Below are 27,388 nucleotides of genomic sequence, written 5' to 3'. Positions count from 1 at the left end.
TTTGTACAAACGGCAGAGATGTAGTTATGATGCAGGATGCTGTCACACGTTAAAAATACGTACATTTATTCTGAAAGACTTTGTATTATGCTCTTTTACAAAGACATATGGTTTTTGTATAAATTGTATAAGGAAATAAGTTTGATTGTTTATTTGAATTTATTTTAAGAGGAGAGGGGTGTGTTGTTGTATTTTTATATATATATTTATTTATTTATTTAGTTGAGAGTGAGAGTGACCTCATGCAAATATCTGAGATTAATTCCAATATCTGCTCAACAAACCACTTGCTCAGAAGTTGTTGTCTGTGTTTTGAAATATGTATACACTGTTGACATCCCACTTGCATTGGTTGTCGCTGTCTTGCCTGTCTCACTCACTGTTTTTTTTTTTGTTTGAGTCATTTTTCTTTCTTTTCTATTATTATCATAGCCTGTAATTCCTGTATATAATCGAATTGAATCAATGTATTTTACAATTAGCTGTGATGTACAATAATTGTCATTAAAACCGATAATATTCCTATTTGTTTTAATTAAAATGAGAGAAAAACATTTAATTTTATTAAAATGGAAAAATAATATTTATAGCTTATAGGCTATAAAAATAATGTTCATTAAAGCAGTATATAAATACCATGTTATAGCTATCTGTTTCTGGTTATTTTCATATAAAAGTACGTTTTTCAATGTTTATAATTATTCACAAGTATGCAGTGTTATAACTACATCTCTGACGTTCATAACAAACTAAACTGTTAGAAAATCTTTAAAGGGGGACCTATTATGAAAAACACGTGTTTTCTTGTTTTAACATATTTAAAGTGGTCTCCCCTCAGCCTGCCAACACAGAAAAGATGAAATCCCTATGAAAATCTGCAAGATCTGCTCGCCCCCACCCTTACAGAGTCCCCCAGTGTCACGTGGTTTCTGTGAGCCGTTCAGATTGGTGCATTTTCTTTACGTCACCAAAATGCACACCACCCCTCGGTCTCCTCCGCTGCTGAAACCACGCCCACCACCAGCTCTGCCGCTCGAGCTGCAGCCATTATTACAAGCAGGGGCTGTTTCCACAGCGAGGGAGAGTTAAAATGAGGTTTTGCCTCGACAAGGCGGTGCCGAGAGGGAGAGAGAAAAAAAAGGCGCTGGAGGAAGACACGGCCAAATGTCAAAAATTGGTTGATTTATTCAGCCCCCTCCACAGCAAAGATGCGTCCGCACGTAAGTTGCAGTTCACTTTCAGGCTACACAGTGTAAATATGCAGCCTATAAACCCTGGCCGTTAAATAAAAATAAGGATTGAGATTTTAAAATTATTGATTTATAAGACACTTTATTATAATCAGTACTCGAGTTGAGGGGGGATGAGGGGGATTTCCCCCCTGAAATAAAAACGGTCCAAATCATCCCCCTGTAAAACTGCCATCACCCCTTTCCATCCCATATGTCATTTCATCAATGAATGAGGTTTTACTGCTATTTCAACATTTAGAGTTATCACCAGAAAAATAACACTTATTTGACAATTTTCACCTGTTTCAAGTAAATGTTCACTTGAAATAAGTAGAAAAATCTGCCAATGGGACAAGATTTATCTTCTCATTACAAGCAAAACAATCTTGTTCCACATGCAGATTTTTCTACTTATTACAAGTGAAAATCTACTTGAAACAGGGGAAAATTGTTGTTTTTTCCAGTGATGAGTCTTGTTTTAAGTGTAATGAGATTTTTTTACTAAAATGAGACATTTTAACTAGAAATAAGACAAATATTCTTGTTAAGATTTTGAGTTTTTGCAGTGATCCATGTTACTTATCCTGTGAAGGACAGAGTCATATTGATAAGTTCAGAAAAGTGTTTTTATTGTTGTGTTTTGATGTATTTGATGTGAGCCCAGTGGATATTTAAAGCTTACAGAAGGCTGCATTTAACTGCTGCTATGTCATTCCTGCAGTATTTCTGCAGGTGTTTTGGTCAGTGCTATTATTTGTAATATATTATATTATTTGTAATCAGCACAATGATCTGTCCCCATATGATAAAATCCACCATCCCCCCTGATTTCTTTTTTTTTACAACTCGAGTACTGATTTTAATTATTTACTGATTTTGAAATTATTTATTTGGGCAACAAATGGGATAGCCTATAATCATTCAATTAGTATGTATATGAATACAAGGCCAAATCAAGTGAGACAAAGGCTACACTATCTTCCTGTATGAACTATACGTGTATGAAAAAACACTGTAAGCATATTGGCTGTTCAAAGGTGGTGATGGTGATGACACCAGTCCTGCTGTTGCTTCAGGTATTAACGTTTTACTACCTCCTCTCGAAACACTGAGCCAGGCCTGGTGAAAAATTTGATATTTAATGGTTTGCATTAATGGGCGGGACCTAATGGCTCAACAGCGCCCCCTAGAAAACTTTGTGCCTCAACCCCCACAATACGGTTTGACGTACATGCACCAAAATCGGTACACACCTGTATCATGTCACAACTTAAAGAAAAGTCTCTTGGCGCCATGGCCGAAACCGAACAGGAAGTCGGCCATTTTGAACATTTTGAATTAATCGTGTAATTTTGGCGCAATTTATGCCATTCCTTCGGTCATTAATACGGCCCGAACGTAACATGCACCCAGGTGTGTTATACATCAAAACGTGCGTCTCCATCCTCCGACACCACGCATTACTTTTCTCTTTCAAAAGTGTTACCGTGGCGATGCTAGACGGCAAAAAGCGCGCCCACCCTTCATCTGATTGGTTCAGACAGAAAAAACTTTGCGCCTCAAGCCCCATAATACGGTTTGACGTACATGAACAAAAATCGGTACACACCTGTATCATGTCGCAACTTAAAGAAAGGCCAGGCCTGTCGATACATTTGATATTTCATGGTTTGCATTAATGGGCGTGGCCTAACGGCTCAACAGCGCCCACTAGAATACTTTTCTCTGCCATAACTTTTGAAAGGTTTGACATAAAGAGTCGTGGGTGGTGTCATGGGACTCGGTATTGAGTCCTTGACCATAATTGGCGAAAATTAGCCCGCCCCTTCTTCTGATTGGTTGTCCCTATTTCCTGCTATAACATTTGAATGTTTTGACATAGAGAGTCGTGGGTGGTGTCATGGGACTCTGTAATGAGTCCTTGACCTTCATTGGCCTGAATTAGCCCCGCCCCTTCTTATGATTGGTTGTCCCTTTTTTCTGCTATAACTTTTGAATGGTTTGACATAGGAAGTCGTGGGTGGTGTCATTTCTGATATGCTTATGGGGGGCGGTGGCCGTGAGTGCGAGGGCCCGTTCATTGCTGCTTGCAGCTTTAATTTAGTTTAGTTTTTTGTTTACTTTGTTGTTGTTTTTTTAATTTACGTTCTTCGTAAATTGATTTCTTGGGAAAAAGGATTAAATAAGATTCTTCTTTCTGCTCCCTTTCATTCAGAGTTTAGGAACGTTTGTGTTTATATTAAATTGTTTGTTGTTTTATTTTATCAATGAATGAAAGAAAGAATAAATAAATAAATTAAAGCTGCAAGCAGCGATGAACGGGCCCTCGCGCGTGCAATTTTCACCAATAATACCTCATATTGGGGTCAGGCTGAGACTTCCGGGTCACTGCTCGTGTGGTGACCGGTGGCATAACAAGCGGCTATTTTTATGTGTTTTATGGTGTTTTTTAAGTGTTTTTATGGTGTTTTTTAAGGACTATTCATGCGTACTGCCAATTACATCTTGTCCTCTATGTTTTGGACTACTGAGCCTGTGTTAAGTGACTGTGTGGAGTTTGCCGTGTGTTGTTGGAGGCCGTTTGTAGCACGGAAGCTAACAAGGCTAGTGCTGGCTAGCACTAGCTCCTACACTACAGCACGATGGATTGTACTAGAATCCTGTGGATTGTGGTGTTCCTGCTGGACCTCATGGACTACGTTTTCTGCCTATCAAGTGGATAAAGTCGTCCGGACGTACAACGGATTACATACTCCAGGGACATGCTTCTGCAGCTGCGGTTGCAGTCCGACCAAGTTGTCTTCACCGAGGAGCTACCGGAGCTGATACAACGTAAACATTCTCCTGGTCATTCGGACACGCTACACCATAAAAAGAAGGTAACACGGAGGGGGAAGAAAAAAGCTGGAGTTAGAGCTAGACTGAAGCGTGGAAAAGTGAAACACCGGACACTTCCCTCAGTCATTCTAGCTAATGTACGCTCACTCCGCAATAAGACTGACGAACTGCAAGCCAATGTCAATCACATGTATGAATATAGGACAGCATCAATTCTAGCTTTTACTGAGACATGGTTAAATGAAAACGACAGTAATGATGCGCTGCACATAGATGGCTTTGGCTCTCCCACAAGGCTTGACAGAGACTCTGCACTCACTGGAAAGCATCATGGAGGGGGGGTCTGCATCTATGTCAACTCACTCTGGTGTTCAACTGTTGTGGTCAGGGAAGAGTTGTGTAACTCCGACATTGAACTGCTGGCTATTTCCCTTCGCCCATTCCACCTTCCACGGGAGTTTCCACAAATTTTTATCATCCTGGTTTACATTCACCCCAAAGCGAAAGCTTCTGCTGCTACTGAACATGTCAAGAAGACTTTGAACAGGCTAGAATCAGCTTCTCCAGATGCTCCCAAATTCATCATGGGTGACCTTAACCACTGTCCACTTGACAAAACCCTTAAAGGTTTTTATCAGTACATTGACTGTCCCACACGACTCGGAAAGACACTAGATAAATGCTATAGTTCCATTCCTAGTGCATACAGAGCTGTTCCCCTCCCCCCCCTAGGCTCTGCAGACCATAACGGAATTCTGCTTGCTCCAGCTTATCTACCTGTTGTCAAGAGGACAGACAAAATAACCAAGAACATCAAACAATGGACTCCAGACAGCGTTGACAGGCTACAGGGCTGTTTTGAAACCACTGACTGGAATTGTTTACTGTCCTCTAATAACATTGATGAGCAGGTAGACACAGTGACTGATTACATCTCCTTTTGTGTGGACAGTATAATCCCTACCAAAACCATCACAATATTCCCCAACAATAAACCCTGGGTCACTAAAGAACTTAAACAAGTACTTAATAAGAAAAAAAGGATTTTCTTCACTGGCTCAGAGGAGGAAAAGAAGGAGGTCAGCCGAGAGGTCAAGCGTGCCATAAAAAAGGCCAAACTGGATTACAAGAACAAAGTGGAGGTCTCCTTTACCCAGGGGAACCTCCGCTCTGCCTGGCAAGGCCTGAAGAACATGGCAGCTGTGAACTGCACAACATCCAGTCGCAAACCCATCCAGGTTGATGGCTGCAGCACAACATCTCTACCAGATGACCTCAACTCATTCTTTTCAAGATTTGAAAGGGACAACAACGCAGAGCTAAAGACCTTCATCTCCTCGGTCCATCCTGATGACCCATCCATCACCTTCAGCAGGGAAGAGGTGGTGAGAGCCCTCAAGAGGACAAAACTCAACACTGCCACTGGACCTGACAACATCTGTGGACGGACCCTGAAGTACTGTGCTGAGCAGCTGGGGGAGGTGTTCAAGCAGCTGTTCCAGACCTCCATGAACTGCAGCACAGTGCCTCTGAAATGGAAACATTCCACAATCATTCCCATTCCCAAGAAGGGCCCCACCAAAGTTTTAAACGACCTGAGGCCGGTGGCCTTGACCTCTCTGGTAATGAAAGGGATGGAGAGGATTGTCAAAAACTCCATCACACAGTACGTTGAGCCCTTGATGGATCCGCTGCAGTTCGCATACAGGGCCGGCCGGGGAGTGGACGACGCCAAGATATTTATCTTGGAGACCATCCACACACATCTGGAGACCCCCAACACCATCGCCAGGCTCCTGTTTGCGGACTTCTCTTCTGCTTTCAACACCATGCAGCCACACATCCTTGCAGAGAAGTTAATAACCCGCTTCAATCTGGATTACCAGCTCACCATGTGGATTATTGACTTTTTAACCAACCGGTCACAGAGGGTGCTTGTTAATGGCTCCTTTTCTAACGTTGTCCACACCTCCACCGGCTCCCCACAGGGCTGTGTCCTATCGCCTCTGCTTTACATCCTTTACACCGATGACTGTAGGTCCACTCAGCCAAATTGTCATCTGGTAAAATTTGCCGATGACACAGTCCTGCTCTCTCTGCTCTCTGCCCCCAACCTACACCACAGCTCTGTTCTTCAGGACTTTATCACCTGGTGTGAGGGTGCTTGTCTCCAGCTGAACTCAACTAAGACCAAAGAGCTGATTATAACATTCTCCAGCAAGCAGAGACAACTGGCAGAGGCCGTCACGACCACCATCCGGGGGGAGCCGGTGGAGGTGGTGGAGGAGTACAGATACTTGGGCACAATCTTCGATGGCCTCCTGAAGTTTTCCTCTAACATTGAGGACATCATTAGGAAGTGTCATCAGAGACAATATCTGCTCAGGAAGTTGACATCATTTGGTGTGAACAAAGACATTTTCCTGACCTTCTACCACACATTCATTGAGAGTATCCTAATATTCTCATTCATCTCCTGGTTTCACTCCATCACCCTGCAAGATCGGTCACGCCTACTCAGCATCACGAAAGTCTGCTCTAAAATCATTGGACACCCTGTTAGAGCTCTGTCTGCTTTTTGCGACCAACAAACCTTCCGCTCTGCTCACAGGATCCTGCACGACCCCGCACATGCACTTCACTCAAAGTTCGAGTGGCTCCCATCAGGTCGCAGGCTGCGATGTCCACGCTGCAGAACACAGAGGAGGAGGGCCACCTTTGTCCCCAGAGCAGTCAAGCTCTTAAACGACGACCCCTCCCTGTCTCAACGGCGACTGACTTAATCCACATAGCACTTTAACAGTAAGCACAAAGCACTTTTACTGGCAGTAGCTTGGATATTTTTAACTGCACACCCTATGCATGTATGTATGTATGTTGTCTTTTAATGCTGCTCCTTATGCCTTTTAAATTGCCCCTCGGGGACAAATAAAGTGTTTTGAATTTGAATTGAATTTGAATTTGAATAAAGGTCAAGGACTCACTACCTAGTCCGATGACACCACCCACGACTCTCTATGTCAAACCATTCAAAGGTTATGGCAGAAAGTAGGAACTATCAAATATGGACCAATCAGATGAAGGGGGGTGCGCTTTTTGGCGTCTAGCGTCGCCACGGTAACGCTTTTGACTGAGAAAAGTAATGCGTGTTGTCGCAGGATGGAGACGCACATTTTGATGTATAACACACCTGGGTGCACGTTACGGTTCGGGCCGTATTAACTGCCGAAGGAATGGCATAAATTTCGCCAAAATTACACGATTAATTCAAAATGCCCGAAACCTGTTCGGTTTCGGGCATGACGCCAAGAGACTTTTGTTTAAGTTGCGACATGATACAGGTGTGTACGGATTTTCGTGCATGTACGTCAAACCGTATTGTGGGGCTTGAGGTACAAAGTTTTCAAGGGGGCGCTGCTGAGCCGTTAGGCCACGCCCATTAATGCAAACCATGAAATATCACATTTATCACCAGGCCTGACTTGGTGCAACATTTGGTGACTTTTAGGGCATGTTTAAGGGGAAAAAGGCCCTCCTTTGGTTGGAAGAAAAATGAGGATTAAAAACGAGAAAAACTAAAATAACTCCTACAGATACAATAGGGCAGAGGGCAGAGGTTTTCAACTGGTTTTGTCCCAGTTCCACCAGTATAACCAAGAACCAACTTCGGGGACCAACTGCTTTTGGGGATGTTTGTTTTATTTTGCAACTTGATTTTAAATAAGAGTACGAGCCTATATAGGCTATTTATTTGCATCAATGTCTATTTTTATTTGCACCTTTTGCTATGAAAAAAAAACAAAAAACAGTCAATGAAAAATGAACAGTAGGAAGCCAAGAGGGCTTATAATATTACAAAGTTCACTCTCACTCATTTGACATCATTTGGATGGGTAAATTATTCACAAAAATTAATAGTAAATGGAAAATAAATTGAGTCTAAATAAATTTATATTTTTTAAATTATTGTTTTCCATTTACAATTTCACGGACAACCTGCAATACCGCCACGGACCACCAGAGGGCCGCGGACCACCGGTTGAAAAACCCTGCAATAGGGCCCAAGCACTGTCAATGCTCGGGCCCCAATAATAATGATAAATAAAGCAGCGTCCTACCTGAAGAAAGAAATGAGCCTGAAAGAAAGAAAGAAAGAAAGAAAGAAAGAAAGAAAGAAAGAAAGAAAGAAAGAAAGAAAGAAAGAAAGAAAGAAAGAAAGAAAGAAAGAAAGAAAGAAAGAAAGAAAGAAAGAAATGAGCTTGAAAGAAAGAAAGAAATGAGCCTAAAAGAAAGAAAGAAAGAAATGAGCCTGAAAGAAAGAAAGAAATGAGCCTGAAAGAAAGAAAGAAATGAGCCTAAAAGAAAGAAAGAAAGAAATGAGCCTGAAAGAAAGAAAGAAAGAAAGAAAGAAAGAAAGAAAGAAAGAAAGAAATGAGCCTGAAAGAAAGAAAGAAAGAAAGAAATGAGCTTGAAAGAAAGAAAGAAATGAGCCTAAAAGAAAGAAAGAAAGAAATGAGCCTGAAAGAAAGAAAGAAATGAGCCTAAAAGAAAGAAAGAAATGAGCCTAAAAGAAAGAAAGAAAGAAATGAGCCTGAAAGAAAGAAAGAAATGAGCCTGAAAGAAAGAAAGAAATGAGCCTAAAAGAAAGAAAGAAAGAAATGAGCCTGAAAGAAAGAAAGAAAGAAAGAAAGAAAGAAATTAGCCTGAAGAAGAAAGAAAGAAAGAAAGAAAGAAAGAAAGAAAGAAAGAAAGAAATGAGCCTGAAAGAAAGAAAGAAAGAAATGAGCCTGAAAGAAAGAAATGAGCCTGAAAGAAAGAAAGAAAGAAATGAGCCTGAAAGAAAGAAAGAAATGAGCTTGAAAGAAAGAAAGAAATGAGCCTGAAAGAAAGAAAGAAAGAAATGAGCCTGAAAGAAAGAAAGAAATGAGCTTGAAAGAAAGAAAGAAATGAGCCTGAAAGAAAGAAAGAAATGAGCCTGAGAAGAAAGAAAGAAAGAAAGAAAGAAAGAAAGAAAGAAAGAAAGAAAGAAAGAAAGAAAGAAAGAAATGAGCCTGAAAGAAAGAAAGAAAGAAAGAAAGAAAGAAATGAGCCTGAAAGAAAGAAAGAAATGAGCCTGAAAGAAAGAAAGAAAGAAATGAGCCTGAAAGAAAGAAAGAAATGAGCTTGAAAGAAAGAAAGAAATGAGCCTGAAAGAAAGAAAGAAAGAAATGAGCCTGAAAGAAAGAAAGAGCCTGAAAGAAAGAAAGAAATGAGCTTGAAAGAAAGAAAGAAATGAGCCTGAAAGAAAGAAAGAAATGAGCTTGAAAGAAAGAAAGAAATGAGCCTGAAAGAAAGAAAGAAATGAGCCTGAAAGAAAGAAAGAAAGAAAGAAAGAAAGAAAAAGAAAGAAAGAAAGAAAGAAAGAAAGAAAGAAATGAGCCTGAAAGAAAGAAAGAAAGAAAGAAAGAAAGAAATGAGCCTGAAAGAAAGAAAGAAATGAGCCTGAAAGAAAGAAAGAAAGAAATGAGCCTGAAAGAAAGAAAGAAATGAGCTTGAAAGAAAGAAAGAAATGAGCCTGAAAGAAAGAAAGAAAGAAATGAGCCTGAAAGAAAGAAAGAAATGAGCTTGAAAGAAAGAAAGAAATGAGCCTGAAAGAAAGAAAGAAATGAGCCTGAAAGAAAGAAAGAAATGAGCCTGAAAGAAAGAAAGAAAGAAATGAGCCTGAAAGAAAGAAAGAAATGAGCCTGAAAGAAAGAAAGAAATGAGCCTGAAAGAAAGAAAGAAAGAAAGAAAGAAAGAAAGAAAGAAAGAAAGAAAGAAAGAAAGAAAGAAAGAAAGAAAGAAATGAGCCTGAAAGAAAGAAAGAAAGAAAGAAAGAAAGAAAGAAAGAAAGAAAGAAAGAAAGAAAGAAAGAAATGAGCCTGAAAGAAAGAAAGAAATGAGCCTGAAAGAAAGAAAGAAAGAAAGAAATGAGCCTGAAAGAAAGAAAGAAATGAGCCTAAAAGAAAGAAAGAAAGAAATGAGCCTGAAAGAAAGAAAGAAAGAAAGAAAGAAAGAAAGAAAAGAAAGAAAGAAAGAAAGAAAGAAATGAGCCTGAAAGAAAGAAAGAAAGAAAGAAAGAAAGAAAGAAAGAAAGAAAGAAAGAAAGAAAGAAAGAAAGAAAGAAAGAAAGAAAGAAAGAAAGAAAGAAAGAAAGAAAGAAAGAAAGAAAGAAAGAAGGATAAATTCCCGTTGATGACGTTTTTGTGTAACAAACATGGTGGATCTGAGAGCGAGATAGATTTATAGTTAAAGAGATGGAGTTGAATTGGTATTTTTTTTATCGTTATCAGGATAAATGCCAGAAATTATCGTGATAGGTTTTTTAGTCCATACCGCCCATCCCTAGTGCTCGGGCCCTAATAATAATGATAATAATAATGATAAATAAAGCAGCGTCCTACCTGGGCAGCACGTGGCACCAGACGGGTCCGCCGGTGGAGGACGGGTCCAGGACACAGTCCGGGTCGCTGCAGAACCTCCGCAGGACCGTGGGGGGGAGCTCAAAGTCCTCCAGCTAGAGGACAGGGATTCAGGTCTGGTTCTGGTTCTGGTTCTGGATCAGGATCTGGTTCTGGTTCTCTTACCGTGGTGGGGGGGAGTCGGACGGTACCGGTCTCAACGCTCAGACACAGCTGGCCCTCGGTGGCGCTGAGCTCCAGCGCTGCGACACCATGACATCAGCATTAGTGTTGGCCGATCCATCAAATCATCAAATCATCAAATCATCAAATCATCGATCACGGCATTTTCAAAACATCGGTATCGGCCCAAAAAGTATCGGGACATACCTAGTTATTAATGTTTTTAATACACCGTATTGACCCGATTATAAGACGACCCTGATTATAAGACGACCCCCCTTTTTTTCAAGACTCAAGTTTAAAAAAAGAGTTTTTGAACACCAAATTCAATTTTCATGCAGAAAATAATGACGGTACATCTGAAACAAATAATTATAACAATATATTTGAGAGAAAAAGCATGTTATTTTGCCTCATTCAAATCATCATCTTGAAGTTTGCATCATAACTTCTCCTCAGCTGCCGGTAACCTGCTGATCTTCCACCCACTTTTCTGCAGATTTTCGCTATGTTTCTCCTTTTTCTGTAATCTCTTCTCTTATCTTTCTTACCGCTATTTTTTATTTTTCTTCTCCGTGCTACTGTTATTTTTATTTGTATTTTTCGTGACAGGGGTTCGCTTTGGCCTGGGGAGTTAAGTTCAGCATTCGCTTTAAAGATATCTGGTGCCATCTAGCGGTGTGAATGGGTATAACGTCTAGACCCCGAATGTAAGACGAGCCCCACTTTTTCAGTCTTATTTCAATGCAAAAAACACCGTCTTATATTCAGGCCAATACGGTATATTAAATCGTTTTATATATCGTTGCGTTTAACGTCACTTCCGGCCACCGGCGAAACTAACATGGTTTACATGTTCCCTCTTTTAATACAAGCCATTATTTCACCTGTATCAGGAAATTAATAAATGTAATTTAAAACTGTATGCTAGCCAATCTGGCTGGTTTTAAGATGATTGTACTTGCACTGTATCTGTCTTTGTTGTGATATGTTTGTTTATTTTACAGAAGAGAGCAGTACGGATCAGACATAAAAAGACACCAATGGAGTCTTTATCAATGCAGGATTAATTAAACTTAAAGATACTGTTGAGGTACAGACTTTATTAGTTATGTTCAAGGCAAAAGGCAGAATATTGCCTGAAAATATACAACGTTTTTTTGTGTTTAGTTCAGAAAATAAGAACCATAGGAGGAAATTTGATTTTAAACATCCGTTTGCACAAACTACTTTAAAACAAATGTGTATTTCAGTATGTGGTGTAAAATTTATGGAACTCCTTAACAATTGATTTAAAGGATTGTAAAAATATTCACCAGTTTAAGAAATTGTATAAAGACAACATAATCAGGACAATATGAATTTAACGGGTAAAATATCTTTTGTTATTTTTTTTTTTTTTGGTGTTGTTGGTGAGTTATTGTGTTTTCTTATTTTTTGTTTTGTTTTGTTTTTTTCATCATTTTAGTTTTTGGTATTATATAAGCAGCGACTGTTGAACAGACGGACAGACCATCTTCATATGTATTTTATTTTTTGAGAAAGGGGCTTGTAATATAAGGCTTTTCTTCTTACCCCTTTTCCATCATGGAATGGAGCATGTATGTGAACTATTTCCATGATACGGAATAAATAAAATTGAAAATGAAATATGTCATGCATGCTGTATTTGTGTTTATGTCTATTGTGCATTTTTTTATTTTATTTTTTTTTAAAGTCTATTAACATCTGGCGAAGGGACTTCAGCCAGATGAAAATGAGCCTTTGGGCAAAACTCTGGTACATTTACTTTGTGCTAGGAAACGTTGATCAATGTAAACTGTCCCTTTTTAAAAATAAAGAATTATACATGTTTGAATTGTGAAATGTTCTATCTGTTCATGCTCATTAAGCTGCTGCTGTTCATTCATTCATTCATTCACTCATTCATTCATTCATTCATACATTCATCCATTCATCCATTCAGAATGTTGCACTGATAAGACAAAAAGTATTTTAATTTTCTTGTGTTAGTGAGTTTGACTGGATGTCATTCAACGACCTCTTTTGAAGTTAAATGTATTTATTTTTGATATTGCACTATTCTGCACTTTATGTTTTAGTTTTCAATTTCATGTTTTTACATTTTGTGCACCAGAGCTGATAAGCTTTGTTGAAATAAATGTCCATGTTTTTTCCAATGGACAAGAAAATAAACTTGGGATAATTTGAGTTTTAGTCCTCGTTTTTTTTTTTAATTTATTGCCAAAATGTATCTGATCGGGAAAAAGTATCGGAAATGTATCGGGAGCCAAAAAAAGTGATCGGATCGGGAAAAAACCGGGATCGGCAGAAACTCAAACTCAAGTGATCGGGAGATAAAAAATCCTGATTGGGACAAACCTAATCATCATCATCATCATCATCATCATCATCATCATCATCATCATCATCATCATCATCACATGTTCTTCATCACAACATTAACTGGAAACTCAACTTACCGACGGCCGGGAGTCTCCCATGCTGGGTCAGGAAATCTGGACCTGGAGGAGGAGAACCGCGGTCAGAACCTCCTGTAAGTCTTTTTTCTCGACATTTCAACTTTATTCACAAAATTTTGACTTTTTTTTGCAACATTTCGATTTTTTTCTCGACATTTGGACTCTTTTTTCGATATTTCTACATTTCTGGAAAAGAAAAAGGTCAAGTCATACATGAGAGAAACTATTCAGTTTGTGGCAAATATTTTTACTTGTATGAAACTGAAGATGCATAATGCAAACCTGACATTTACTTTTAGTTCAGTTTGTGGCTTTCTCTTTAAAACTTAAACAGTTATTAAGCATTACAAACTGGAACAAAAGGGCAAATGCACAGCATTGTTTTGTATTTTGTGTCTTTCAAATAAAAGACAATTTTTTCATGTCATATGTTCCTCATTCAAGGTTGTTAAAAATAATCACCCTGTAACCCCTGCAGCCTCTGCTGGAGGTGTAGTGTTTGTTTCTGGGGGTGACACACACACACACACACACACACACACACACACACACACACACACACAGACACACACACACACACACACACACACACACACGCACACACACACACACAGACACACACACACACACACACACACACACACGGAAGGAAGGAAGAAAGATAGATATGAGCCAGAAAGAAAGAAATGAGCCTGAAAGAAAGAAAGAAAGAAAGAAAGAAAGAAATGAGCCTGAAAGAAAGAAAGAAATGGGCCAGAAAGAAAGAAAGAAAGAAAGAAAGACATGAGCCTAAAAGAAAGAAATGATCTTGAAAGAAAGAAAGAAAGAAATGAGCCTGAAGAAAGAAAGAAAGAAAGAAAGAAAGAAGAAGAAAAAAGAAAGAAAGAAGAAAGAAAGAAAGAAAGAAAAGAAAGAAAGAAGAAAGAATGAGCCTGAAAGAAAAGAAAGAAAGAAAGAAAGAAAGAAAGAAAAAGAAAGAAAGAAAGAAAGAAAGAAAGAAAAGAAAGAAAGAAAGAAAGAAGAAAGAAAGAAAGAAAGAAAGAAAGAAAGAAAGAAAGAAAGAAAGAAAGAAGGATAAATTCCCGTTGATGAGGTTTTTGTGTAACAAACATGGTGGATCTGAGAGCGAGATAGATTTATAGTTAAAGAGATGGAGTTGAATTGGTATTTTTTTTTATCGTTATCAGGATAAATGCCAGAAATTATCGTGATACATTTTTTAGTCCATACCGCCCAGCCCTAACACACACACACACACACACACACACACACACACACACACACACACACACACACACACACACACACACACACACACACACACACTGTGTGGCGCCGCAGACATCAACAACAGTGAAGTGAAGGGAACACGCCCACAAACACTTATCTACTGTGGTCCAAGGTGAAGGTTGCAACACACTCACCACACACACACACACACACACACACACACACACACACACACACACACACACACACACACACACACACACACACACACACACACACAGCCTTGATCGTGGCGTCACACCACGATTACAGACGTGTTTGGAGGTTTGTTTTTGACATAAATCAGTGTCTGGCCGAAACCGTCCCCCGACTCCAGAGCTGAACGCTCTCAATGAATGATGAAATGATAGGAGGGAGGGAGGGGGAGGAGGGAGGGAGGGAGGGAGGGAGAGAGCGAGGGAGGGAGGGAGGGGAGGGAGGAGGGAGGAGGAGGAGGGAGGGAGGGAGGAGGGAGGAAGGAGGGAGGACGGAGGGAGGGAGGGGGAAGGGGGAGGGAGGGAGGGAGGGAGGAGGGAGGAGGGAGAGGGAGGAGGGAGGGAGGGGAGGGAGGGAGGGGAGAGGAGGGAGGTTATGTCGGGGCATTCAGGTTAATAGTGGAGAAAGGTCAGAACATGCAGCTCCACCAAGCTGAAGAACGTATGATGGAATACGAAGAACGTACAAGAAACGTATGATGGAATACGAAGAACGTACAAAAAACGTATGATGGAATACGAAGAACGTACAAAAAACGTATGATGGAATACGAAGAACGTACGATGGAATACGAAGAACGTACAAAAAACGTATGATGGAATACGAAGAACGTATGATGGAATACGAAGAACGTACGATGGAATACGAAGAACGTACAAAAAACGTATGATGGAATACGAAGAACGTACAAAAAACGTATGATGGAATACGAAGAACGTACAAAAACGTATGATGGAATACGAAGAACGTACAAAAAACGTATGATGGAATACGAAGAACGTACAAAAAACGTATGATGGAATACGAAGAACATACGAAGAACGTACGATGGAATACGAAGAACGTACAAAAAACGTATGATGGAATACGAAGAACATACGAAGAACGTACGATGGAATACGAAGAACGTACAAAAAACGTATGATGGAATACGAAGAACGTACAAAAAACGTATGATGGAATACGAAGAACGTACAAAAAACGTATGATGGAATACGAAGAACGTACGAAGGAAGTACAAAGGACTACGAACAAACGTGCGAGGGAATACAGTGTTTCCTCTAGGAATTTTTTCAGCAGTGGGGGCATGCTTCCCGGGGGGGTGGCGGCGCGTAAATGTACGGCGTACACAAATAACCACTTGACAGCAAATGTAACTTTCAAAACCTATTTATTGGCTTTTATCCCTGAACTTTTGAAGAACAATCCCTGAACAAAAAATAAATGTTACTTCAACTTCAACTCTAACCAGTTGAAAATGTAAAAAATAAATAAAAACAATAACATTAAATAAATAACATGTAAACATCAGCTAGATGAGGCTGTGTAGACTCAATGACCAATGCCGCGTTCCATTTGTCCTCGGAAGTCGGAATTTCCCAGTTCCCAGTCGGAATTTTCAACTGGAACGCCCCTCGAAGTGGGATTTCCTACTGGGAAAGTGGGAGAAGCTTCACCACCCCCGAGTTACCATTCCAAGATGGCTGCCATTCCTAGTTCCCAGTTCCGATTACCGAGGTAAATGGAACGCGGCAAAAGTTTGCACCCAGGCTCAGAGCACTTAATTTGCACTTAATTTTCCTTGGCTTTTTAAAGAAGAGCTCTAAGGCTCTGTTATAGGGAAATTCTCCCAGAGGTGGCCCATTGATGCTTAGCAGCACACATGCTGCAAGATGATCCCCCTCACGGGTAATTAACGCCAATAGGATCCCCCAAACACTCCAAACAGCCCACTCCCTCCCTCCCCTCCCCCCGCCGTTGCGCTCATCATCACACAGGCTGTGCTGTGAAGGTGGAGAGATGCGGCGATGGTGCATTTGCAAAAAAAAAAATATATATATATTTATTTATTTTTTTTATTTTTTTTTTAATAAAATAAAATTTTCAGGCGTGGCGGCTATGATTAAGCAGTGGCGGGCCGCCACTGCTTAATGAATGTAGAGGAAACACTGGAATACCAAGAATGTACGAAGAACGTACGAAAAGCGTATAATGGAATACGAAGAACGTACGAAGGAAGTACAAAGGACTACGAACAAACGTGCGAGGGAATACCAAGAATGTACGAAGAACGTACGATGGACGCACAAAGGACTATGAACAAACATACGAAGAACGTATGATGGAATACGAAGAACGTACGAAGGACGCACAAAGGACTACGCGTGATAATTGATTAAAAAAATTTGCTGGAAACTCACATTGGCTATGTATGTTCCAAGATTGCAAAGAGTGTGGGTGTTATGAGGCGATCTAGGTTCATACTTAACCAACAGTCTACTTATTTTATATTATTCCTTTGTTTTGCCCATATTTGAGTTACTGTGTGGAAGTCTGGGGTAATGCATATAAAACCAACCTGTTTCCTCAATACATATTACAAAAAAGAGCCATACGAACAGTTTTCAATGTCACGTTCAATCATCACACTATTTACTTTTTCTTAAGGCCTCTGCGTTAACATTTTTTGATTTGGTAAAATTGAAAACTGCACTAATCATGTATAAAGCTAAAAACTATCTTCTTCCAAGTTTAATTCAAAAATTATTTCATGACAGGGAAGGTTGTAAAAGGTATGACTTAAGAGGAAAACTTAAATTGCAACAACAAAGTGTAAGATCAACTCTTAAAAGTATGTGTGTTTCTGTTGGAGGGGTTATTCTGTGGAACAGCTTAGAAGATGTAATTAAACTTAGTCAAAGTGTCAGTCAATTTAAAAGCAAGTACAGAAAAGCACTCTTTGAAATGTATAAAAGGAAGGGGAGATAAACTGATGTAAAGAAATGAAATGATTGAGGGGAAGAGGGGCTTAAGGGAGTAACTTTGTGTTATGGTTGTCTTTGTTATAAGTGTGTTGGCGGGGGATGCAAATGAATAAGCTTTGCTTCTGCCATCCCCTTTTCAAACAGTGTGAATACCAAGAATGTACGAAGAACGTACGATGGACGCACAAAGGACTATGAACAAACATACGAAGAACGTATGATGGAATACGAAGAACGTACGAAGAATGTATGATGGAATACGAAGAACGTACGAACGTATGATGGAATACCAAGAACGTACGAAGAACGTATGATGGAATACGAAGAACGTACGAAGAACGTATGATGGAATACGAAGAACGTACGAAGAACGTACAAAGAACGTATGATGGAATACCAAGAACGTACGAAGAACGTATGATGGAATACGAAGAACGTATGATGGAATACCAAGAACGTACGAAGAACGTATGATGGAATACGAAGAACGTACGAAGAACGTATGATGGAATACGAAGAACGTACGAAGAACGTATGATGGAATACGAAGAACGTACGAAGAACGTATGATGGAATACGAAGAACGTACGAAGAACGTATGATGGAATACCAAGAACGTACGAAGAACGTATGATGGAATACGAAGAACGTACGAAGAACGTATGATGGAATACGAAGAACGTACGAAGAACGTATGATGGAATACGAAGAACGTACGAAGAACGTATGATGGAATACCAAGAACGTACGAAGAACGTATGATGGAATACGAAGAACGTACGAAGAACGTATGATGGAATACGAAGAACGTACGAAAAACCTATGATGGAATACGAAGAACGTACGAAGGACGCACGAAGAAGGCATGAAGAACGTATGATGGAATACGAAGAACGTACAAAGGAATATACAGAACGTGCGAAGGACGCACAAAGGACTACGAACAAACGTACGAAGGAATACCAAGAACGTACGAAGGAAGTACGAAGAACGTACGAAGGACGCACAAAGGACTACAAACAAACGTACAAAGAAGGGATGATGGAATACGAAGAACGTACGAAGAACGTATGATGGAATACGAAAAATTTACGAAAGAATACGAACAAATAAAAACAAATGTAATACGAAGAACGTACAACGGACATACGAAAGACCTACGATGGAGTATGACGTATGTTGAAAAATGTACGAAGGAATACGAATGACGTAGGAAGGAATACGAATGACGTAGGAAGGAATACGAATGACGTACGAAGGAATACGAATGACGTACGAAGGAATACGAAGGACGTACGAAGGAATACGAAGGAATACGACGGACATACGAAGGAATACGACGGACATACGAAGGAATACAAAGGACGTACGAATGAATACAAACGACGTACGAATGAATACGAAGGACGTATGAAGGAATACGAATGACGTACGAAGGAATACAAAGGACGTACGAGGGAATACAAAGGACGTACGAAGGAATACAAAGGACGTACGAGGGAATACAAAGGACGTGCGAATGAATACAAAGGACGTACGAAGGAATACAAAGGACGTACGAAGGAATACGAAGGATGTACGAAGGAATACGACGGACGTACGAGGGAATACAAAGGACGTGCGATTGAATACAAAGGACGTACGAAGGAATACAAAGGACGTACGAAGGAATACGAATGATGTATGAAGGAATACGAATGACGTATGAAGGAATACGAAGGCCGTACGAAGGAATACAAAGGACGTACGAATGAATACGAAGGACGTACGAAGGAATACGAAGGATGTACGAAGGAATACGAAGGACGTACGAAGGAATACGAAGAACGTACAACAGACGTACAAAAGACCTACGGTGGAATATGACGTATGTTGAAAAATGTATGATGGAATACGAAGAACGTACGAATGACTACGAAAGACGTACGAAAGAATACAAATGACTTACGATAAACGTATGAAGAACGTATAATGGAATACCAAGAACGTACGAACGTATAATGGAATACCAAGAACGTACGAAGGAAGTACGAAAAACGTATGATGAACGTATGATGGAATAGCAAGAACGTACAAACGTATGATGGAATACGAAGAACATACAAAGGTATAATGGAATACAAAAAGAACGTAGAACGTACGATGGAATGCGAGGAACGTATGATTGAAAGGGGAGAACGTACAAACGTATGATGGAATACGAAGAATGTACGAAGAACGTATGATGGAATACCAAGTACGTACAAACGTATGATGGATTACGAAGAACGTACAAACGTATAATGGAATACCAAAAACGTACGAAGAACGTACGATGGAATACGAGGAACGCATGATGGAAAGGGGAGAACGTACAAACGTATGATGGAATACGAAGAACGTACAAACGTATAATGGAATACCAAAAACGTACGAAGAACGTACGATGGAATACGAGGAACGCATGATGGAAAGGGGAGAACGTACAAACGTATGATGGAATACCAAGAACGTACGAACGTATGATGGAATACCAAGAACGTACGAACGTATGATGGAATACCAAGAACGTACGAACGTATGATGGAATACCAAGAATGTACGAAGGACGCACGAAGAAGGCATGAAGAACGTATGATGGATTACGAAGAACGTACGAAGGAATATACAGAACGTACAAAGGACGCACAAAGGACTACAAACAAACGTACAAAGAAGGTATGATGGAATACGAAGAACGTACGAAGAACGTATGATGGAATACGAAAAATTTACGAAAGAATACAAACAAATAAAAAAAAAATGTACGAAGGAATACGAAGAAAGTACGAATGAATACGACGGACGTACGAAGGAATACGAAGGACGTACGAAGGAATACGAAGAAAGTAAAACGGACGTACGAACGACCTACGGTGGAATATGACGTATGTTGAAAAATGTATGATGGAATACGAAGAACGTACGAATGACTACGAAAGACGTACGAAAGAATGCGAAGGACTTACGATAAACATATGAAGAACGTACGATGGACGAAAGAATGCGAAGGACTTACGATAAACATATGAAGAACGTACGATGGAATACCAAGAACGTATGAACGTATGATGGAATACCAAGAACGTACGAAGAACGTACGATGGAATACGAGGAACGTATGATGGAAAGGGGAGAACGTACAAACGTATGATGGAATACCAAGAACATACGAACGTATGATGGAATACCAAGAACGTACGAAGGAAGTACGAAGAACGTACAATGGAATAACAAGAACGTACAAACGTATGATGGAATACCAAGAACATACGAACGTATGATGGAATACCAAGAACGTACGAAGGAAGTACGAAGAACGTACAATGGAATAACAAGAACGTACAAACGTATGATGGAATACCAAGACAGACGAAGAACGTATGATGGAATACCAAGAACGTACGAACGTATGATGGAATAACAAGAATGTACGAAGGAAGTACGAAGAACGTATGATGGAATAACAAGAACGTACGAAGGAAGTACGAAGAACGTATGATGGAATAACAAGAACGTACGAAGGAAGTACGAAGAACGTATGATGGAATAACAAGAACATACGAAGGAAGTACGAAGAACGTATGATGGAATAACAAGAACATACGAAGAACGTATGATGGAATAACAAGAACATACGAAGAACGTATGATGGAATAACAAGAACGTACGAAGAACGTATGATGGAATAACAAGAACATACGAAGAACGTATGATGGAATACCAAGAACGTACGAACGTATGATGGAATAACAAGAACATACGAAGAACGTATGATGGAATACCAAGAACATACGAAGAACGTACGAAGAACGTATGATGGAATAACAAGAACATACGAAGAACGTATGATGGAATACCAAGAACGTACGAACGTATGATGGAATAACAAGAACGTAAGAAGGAAGTACAAAGAACGTATGATGGAATACCGTCGCGGCCCGGCGATCTCGGGGCCCGGCGACCTGGCGGTCCGGTTACCCGGTTACCCGGTTACCCGGCGACCTGGCGGCGCGGCGGGGTTAGCTACGTACCACAGACCAGGTGGAGTCCCACTTTGTTCCAGCTTGGAGCCAATCGGCTGATCAGGGAGAAGGAGACGCAGCGCTGGAGGTCTCCTGGTAACGGAGTCCGGGGAGAACCCAGCTACACACACACACACACACACATACACACACACACACACACACACACACACACACACACACACACACTCGTTAATGGACGTCCAGCGTCTCCCAGCGTCTCCCAGCTCGTCTCTTCCCACCTGGAGTCCTTGTCTCTGAGCCATCGCCTGAAGGACGCCCTTCTGGTAGAACTGCACCTGCGGAGAACCGGGACCGTCAGCCAAGCTCCGCCCCCATACAGTCATGTGATGTGGGCGGAGCCACCAGGAACCAAGCTCCGCCCCCATACAGTCATGTGATGTGGGCGGAGCCACCGGGAATCAAGCTCCGCCCCCGTACAGTCATGTGACCTGGAACCACCTTGATCCTCTGCAGTGTTTCTAAAATAATTTCCTTTCTCTTGATACTTGATTTCTTTATTCTGTGTCAAATGTACATTCGAGTTTGTATTTCTGAACTTTGCACAACGGCGAAATAATTTGGTTTAACCCTTGAAAAATAGAGAAACCTTTATTGTTTTGATTGTTGTTACCTTCTTGTTTTGTTTGGGGTTTTATTTATTGATTTTTTCTCTTCCCCTTTCTCATATAAAACTAAACTGAGTGTTGCTTTACTATAATCTCATAAATACTTGACATTAAGGATATTAAAGAAATATGATTCGAATGCAGGACAATAATTCAGCTGCCCTTGATGTTTCCTCTTTTGTAGGAGCACTTTTGAAAATAAATAAATAAAAAATAAATAAAGATAATGTTGAAAAAAAAAAAGAAAAAAAAACGACTCAAATCTGTGATGATTAATTGTTTATTGTATCAACAATTGCAGCGTTGAGCGATTTCTAATTGTTGTTGATATTGTGTGTCTTGCAGGGGGGCTAACAATGCATACATTTTAAAATGTTTATCAATGAATGAATCAATGTCCATCTACACAAAATAAAGTGAAAAATGAATGAAATGAAAGTGTGTGTTTTGTGTGTGTCTCTTACGGCCACGACCACGGTGATGTCAGTGAAGGAGTCCAGCGCAGGACAAGCTAGGACGTCAGCGTAGAGCAGCAGCAGAGCCCTGCAGACACACACACACAGACACACGCACACGCACACGCACACGCACGTGCGCACGCACACACACACACACACACACATGCGCACACACACGCACGCGCACAGACACACGCACACGCATGCACGCACGCACACGCACACACAGACACACACACACACGCGCACACACACACGCACACGCACACGCATGTCTAAAGATCGATTTATTTTTGTTGCTTTTTTGCATGACTTTATTCTCGTAATATTACGACTTTATTCTCAAAATATTACGACTTTATTCTCAAAATATTACGACTTTATTCTCGTAATATTACGATCTTTATTCTCGCATCATTATGACTTTATTCTCGTAATATTACGGCTTTATTCTCAAAATATTACGAATATATTACGTATATTACGTATATTATTATTCTCGTAATATTACGACTTCATTCTCGTAATATTACGACTTTATTCTCGCATCATTATGACTTTATTCTCGTAATATTACGACTTTATTCTCGTAATATATCAACTTTATTCTCGCATCATTATGACTTTATTCTCGTAATATTACGACTTTATTCTCAAAATATTATGACTTTATTCTCATAATATTACGACTTTATTCTCGTAATATTACGACTTTATTCTCGTAATATTACGACTTTATTCTCAAAATATTACAACTTTATTCTCGTGATATTACGGCTTTATTCTCGTAATATTACTACTTTAATCTCGTAATATTACGACTTTATTCTTGCATCATTATGACTTTATTCTTGTAATATTACGACTTTATTCTTGCATCATTATGACTTTATTCTTGTAATATTACGACTTTATTCTCAAAATATTATGACTTTATTCTCGTAATATTACGACTTTATTCTCAAAATATTATGACTATATTCTCGTAATATTACGACTTTATTCTCAAAATATTACGACTTTATTCTCGCAATATTATGACTTTATTCTCGTAATATTACGGCTTTATTCTCAAAATATTACGACTTTATTCTCGTAATATTACGACTTTATTCTCGTAATATTACGACTTTATTCTCGCATCATTATGACTTTATTCTGGTAATATTACGACTTTATTTTCGCATCATGACGACTTTATTCTCGTAATATTACGACTTTATTCTCGGATCATTATGACTTTATTCTCGTAATATTACGACTTTATTCTCGCATCATTATGACTTTATTCTCGTAATATTACGACTTTATTCTCATGTTATTATGACGTAATTCTCGTCATTTCCAATTTTTTTGTGTCTTAGTTTGGCCCTAATACGCGTCGTACAAATCAATATGGGAATCGGATCGAATCAAATCAAATGTTGATAATTGATTTTGAATCTTAAGAATGTGAATGGCCCCCAGCCCTGCGGGCGGTGGATGATGGAGTGAGGGATTGTGGGAGATGCTGCGTCTCACCTGCAGCACTTGAGCTGTCGGCTCCGCAGCTCCTCCTGCTGCAGCTGCTGCAGCGTCAGGCTGAAGCTCAGCAGCTGCTGCAGCTCTGGGAGACCCAGGAAGAAGAGACTCTTCTGGACACGTCCACTCATGCTGCATACACACATACAGTATATACATATATATATTTATACACATAAATACACACACTCTTACAGGTCTGGGAGACCCAGGAAGAAGAGGCTCTTCTGGACACGTCCACTCATGCTGCACACACACATATATACAAATATATATATATATATATATATATATATATATATATATATATATATACAGGACTGTCTCAAAAAATTAGAATATTGTGATAAAGTCCTTTATTTTCTGTAATGCAAAAATGTCATACATTCTGGATTCACTACAAATCAATGTGTGATTTTTATTAAAAATAAAGGACTTTATCACAATATTCTAATTTTCTGAGACAGTCCTGTACAACACATATACACACACACAAATATGATATTACAAGAAATAAAGAAAAAACTAACTAAAGAACTGAAAACATGACTCAGATCCAAAAACCCACGTTCAAGATTCCATGTTTGGGTTAAATAACATATTTAAACAGGTCTTTCACTCATTAATATGGAAGCCCATTTCCGCCAGTAAAAGAAAAGAAATAAGATGAAAACTTAGCCTTAAAAGTAAAGATATTCCCACGACAAGTCATAATTATGACATAAAAAATTGAATTATGAGATAGAAAGTCATAATTATGACTTTCTATCTCAGAATTTCAACTTTATTTCAGAATTTCGACTTTATATCTCATAATTTTGACTTTATATCTCATAATTATGACTTTTAATCTCATAATTTCGACTTTATCTCATTATTATTACTTTATATCTCATAATTATTACTTTATATCTCATAATTTCGACTTTCTATCTCATAATTTCGACTTTCTATATCCTAATTTTGACTTTATATCTCATAATTATGACTTTCTATCTCATAATTTCGACTTTATATCTCATAATTATGACTTTATATCTCATAATTATGAGATATAAAGTCAAAATTAGGAAGTTTTCATCTTATTTTTTTCTTTTAAAATGGGCTTCCATACATTAACCATCTGAATGTTTTGGTTAAATAACATATTTAAACTGGCCTTTAACTCATTAACCACCTTAAAACTTTTACATTTTTGTTTAATTCAATCCAATTGTTGACTTTGGTGCCTTTTATTAGGCATTTTAACCTGTTTTATGACGTTTAAATCCAGACTTCATCCCCACTCACCTTCACTAAGCAGCTAATGCTAAACTCGCTTTGACCAAAAACCTAATTGGTTTTTTAGCTTTAATATTCACATTAAGCCCAAGACGCTTCTACGCGGTCATTTAAAATATTTCTTGGGAACTTTTTTCGTTAAACTTAATAGCTAATACTTGAGAAAAAGAGATTAGTTTTCGAATTAAATCGAAGTGTCAAATACGAGTGATGATCAAAGATGAGAGAACGCCAAGATGCTTCACTCCCGCTGAATCGCTCGGGTCCTACTTCGCCTCCCTTGATTTCTAGCCACTAGAAAACGCCTACAGAGTAAAGACCGCGCTTTTATCTATTATTTCTCTCTCTAGTTATCTACTTGAATAATTGTGAGGTTTAGACGCGAGGGATTGTTTATTTTCCTGTTGCTGAGTGAAATATGAAAATGTACAATCTCCCGCCGTAGAGTTTAGGCATAAAAAACTAACTTTTTTTAGCTTTAATATTCACATTAAGTCCAAAACGTTTCTACGCTGTCATTTAAAATGTTTCTTGAGGACTTTCTTGTTAAACTTAATAACAAAAAGAGTTTAGTTTTCAAATTAAATCGAAGTGTCAAATACGAGTTGTGATCAAAGATGGGAGAACGAGAAGATGCTTCACTCCCGCTGAATCGCTCGGGTCCTACTTCGCCTGCATTGGTAATTTATTAAATTATGAAGAATTACAGATTAAACAAACTTTCAAACCTTTCAAATCAGACTTTAATAAATTACATAAAGCACTCCCCCAAAGAATTTATATTTCTGATCCAACATATAATGTCTAATCAGCCTATACAGCCGTGAATGCCCTCACTGTTAATTCAAGGGACTTTAATCTCAGACAAAAAATGTGATAATCATTTTATTAGAAACTGTTTTATTGAAAACCTGTTCCCTGAAAAGACAAAACAAAAATGGCATTTTACACAAATTTGATAAAAATGTCACTACTAAATTAAGAACAAAGTACCTATTCCCCCAAAGTGAAAGAAACTTCAAATTGATGAACAAATATTTCCTTCCAAAGAACGACTCAGATCACGTTTTGGTTTGGATGATAATATTTGTTCATTCTGTGAAAGTGACATAGAGACTACGAACCATCTATTTCTCATGTGATCTGGCTTCACAAATGGATAAAGCAAAGGATTTTATCCTTCCCAACTTCTATTACTAGAGATGATATAACATTTGGCCTGTTTTTACAAAACAAAAGTGATGAACTGTTGTAATATAATCCTCTGTTTAGCCTTTGCTGGACTTTGTTGTATTATTTTACTTAAATGTCATGGATTTCATTTATTTATTATTGTTTGTACCTTATTTTCATATTATATTACTGTATAATTGTCATGGGACATTCAATCTCTACACACTTTAATCTCAGGTTTACATACAGTGTCCAATCTACTGTTCCCTTTATCAACCTCGTTTCAATTACTAATGGATTTGTATGGAATGTAGATTTACCATGTTTGTTTTAGAATGAACCTTTGACACAAATAAAAGACACTGAAAGAAAAAAGACGTCCCCTCCCTTGCGTGTGATTTCCAGCCACCAGACAACGCCTAGATTAGAGTAAAGACCAGGCTTTTATCTACAAACAAGGCACATAATAGTCAGAATTACAAACTTTTGTCTTGGGTTGAGCAACATCAGTATTAAATCACATCCAGAGCTGGGTAGAGTAGCCAAAAAGTTACTTCAGAATAATATGACTCAAGTAGAAGTAAAAAGTAGTCATGCAAATAATTACTTGAGTAAAAGTAAAAAAGTACTTGCTGAAAAAACTACTCAAGTACTGAGTAACTGTTGAGTAACGTCTGATTTATATTTTTAACACAACCATTCAAACAGACAAAAGTACAAAATAATCATCTTCAGGTGAATTAAATCAATAAAATAATAATATAAATTCAAATTAATAAAAAAATTAAAATAGTTTAAATTAAAATAATCTTAATGTAAATTCAAGTACTTTAATAAATAAAATAAATAAAATAACAGAATAAAAAAATTAATTAAGC

At 38.7% G+C, this 27,388-nt stretch overlaps 1 protein-coding gene across 1 annotated transcript in view; it reads right to left on the bottom strand.

The window, feature by feature from the left end:
• Positions 1–24,187, bottom strand: part of LOC133423413 (uncharacterized protein C18orf63-like) — a 49,627-nt gene extending 25,440 nt beyond the window's left edge. The window contains exons 1-7 of the mRNA XM_061713588.1: positions 24,057–24,187; positions 22,542–22,620; positions 21,691–21,747; positions 21,458–21,569; positions 13,156–13,197; positions 10,676–10,752; positions 10,493–10,605 (exon numbers count right to left, since the gene is read on the bottom strand). Of these exons, the coding sequence (XP_061569572.1) occupies positions 10,493–10,605; positions 10,676–10,752; positions 13,156–13,197; positions 21,458–21,569; positions 21,691–21,747; positions 22,542–22,620; positions 24,057–24,187 (611 nt within the window). The remainder of the gene's footprint in view (positions 1–10,492; positions 10,606–10,675; positions 10,753–13,155; positions 13,198–21,457; positions 21,570–21,690; positions 21,748–22,541; positions 22,621–24,056) is intronic.
• Between the last annotated feature and the right edge of the window lie 3,201 nt (positions 24,188–27,388).

Source organism: Cololabis saira, chromosome 22, assembly GCF_033807715.1.
Source record: "Cololabis saira isolate AMF1-May2022 chromosome 22, fColSai1.1, whole genome shotgun sequence".
Lineage (NCBI taxonomy): Eukaryota > Metazoa > Chordata > Actinopteri > Beloniformes > Belonidae > Cololabis > Cololabis saira.
Note: the sequence above shows the minus strand (reverse complement) of the source record. Positions and strands in the feature narration are given on the sequence as shown.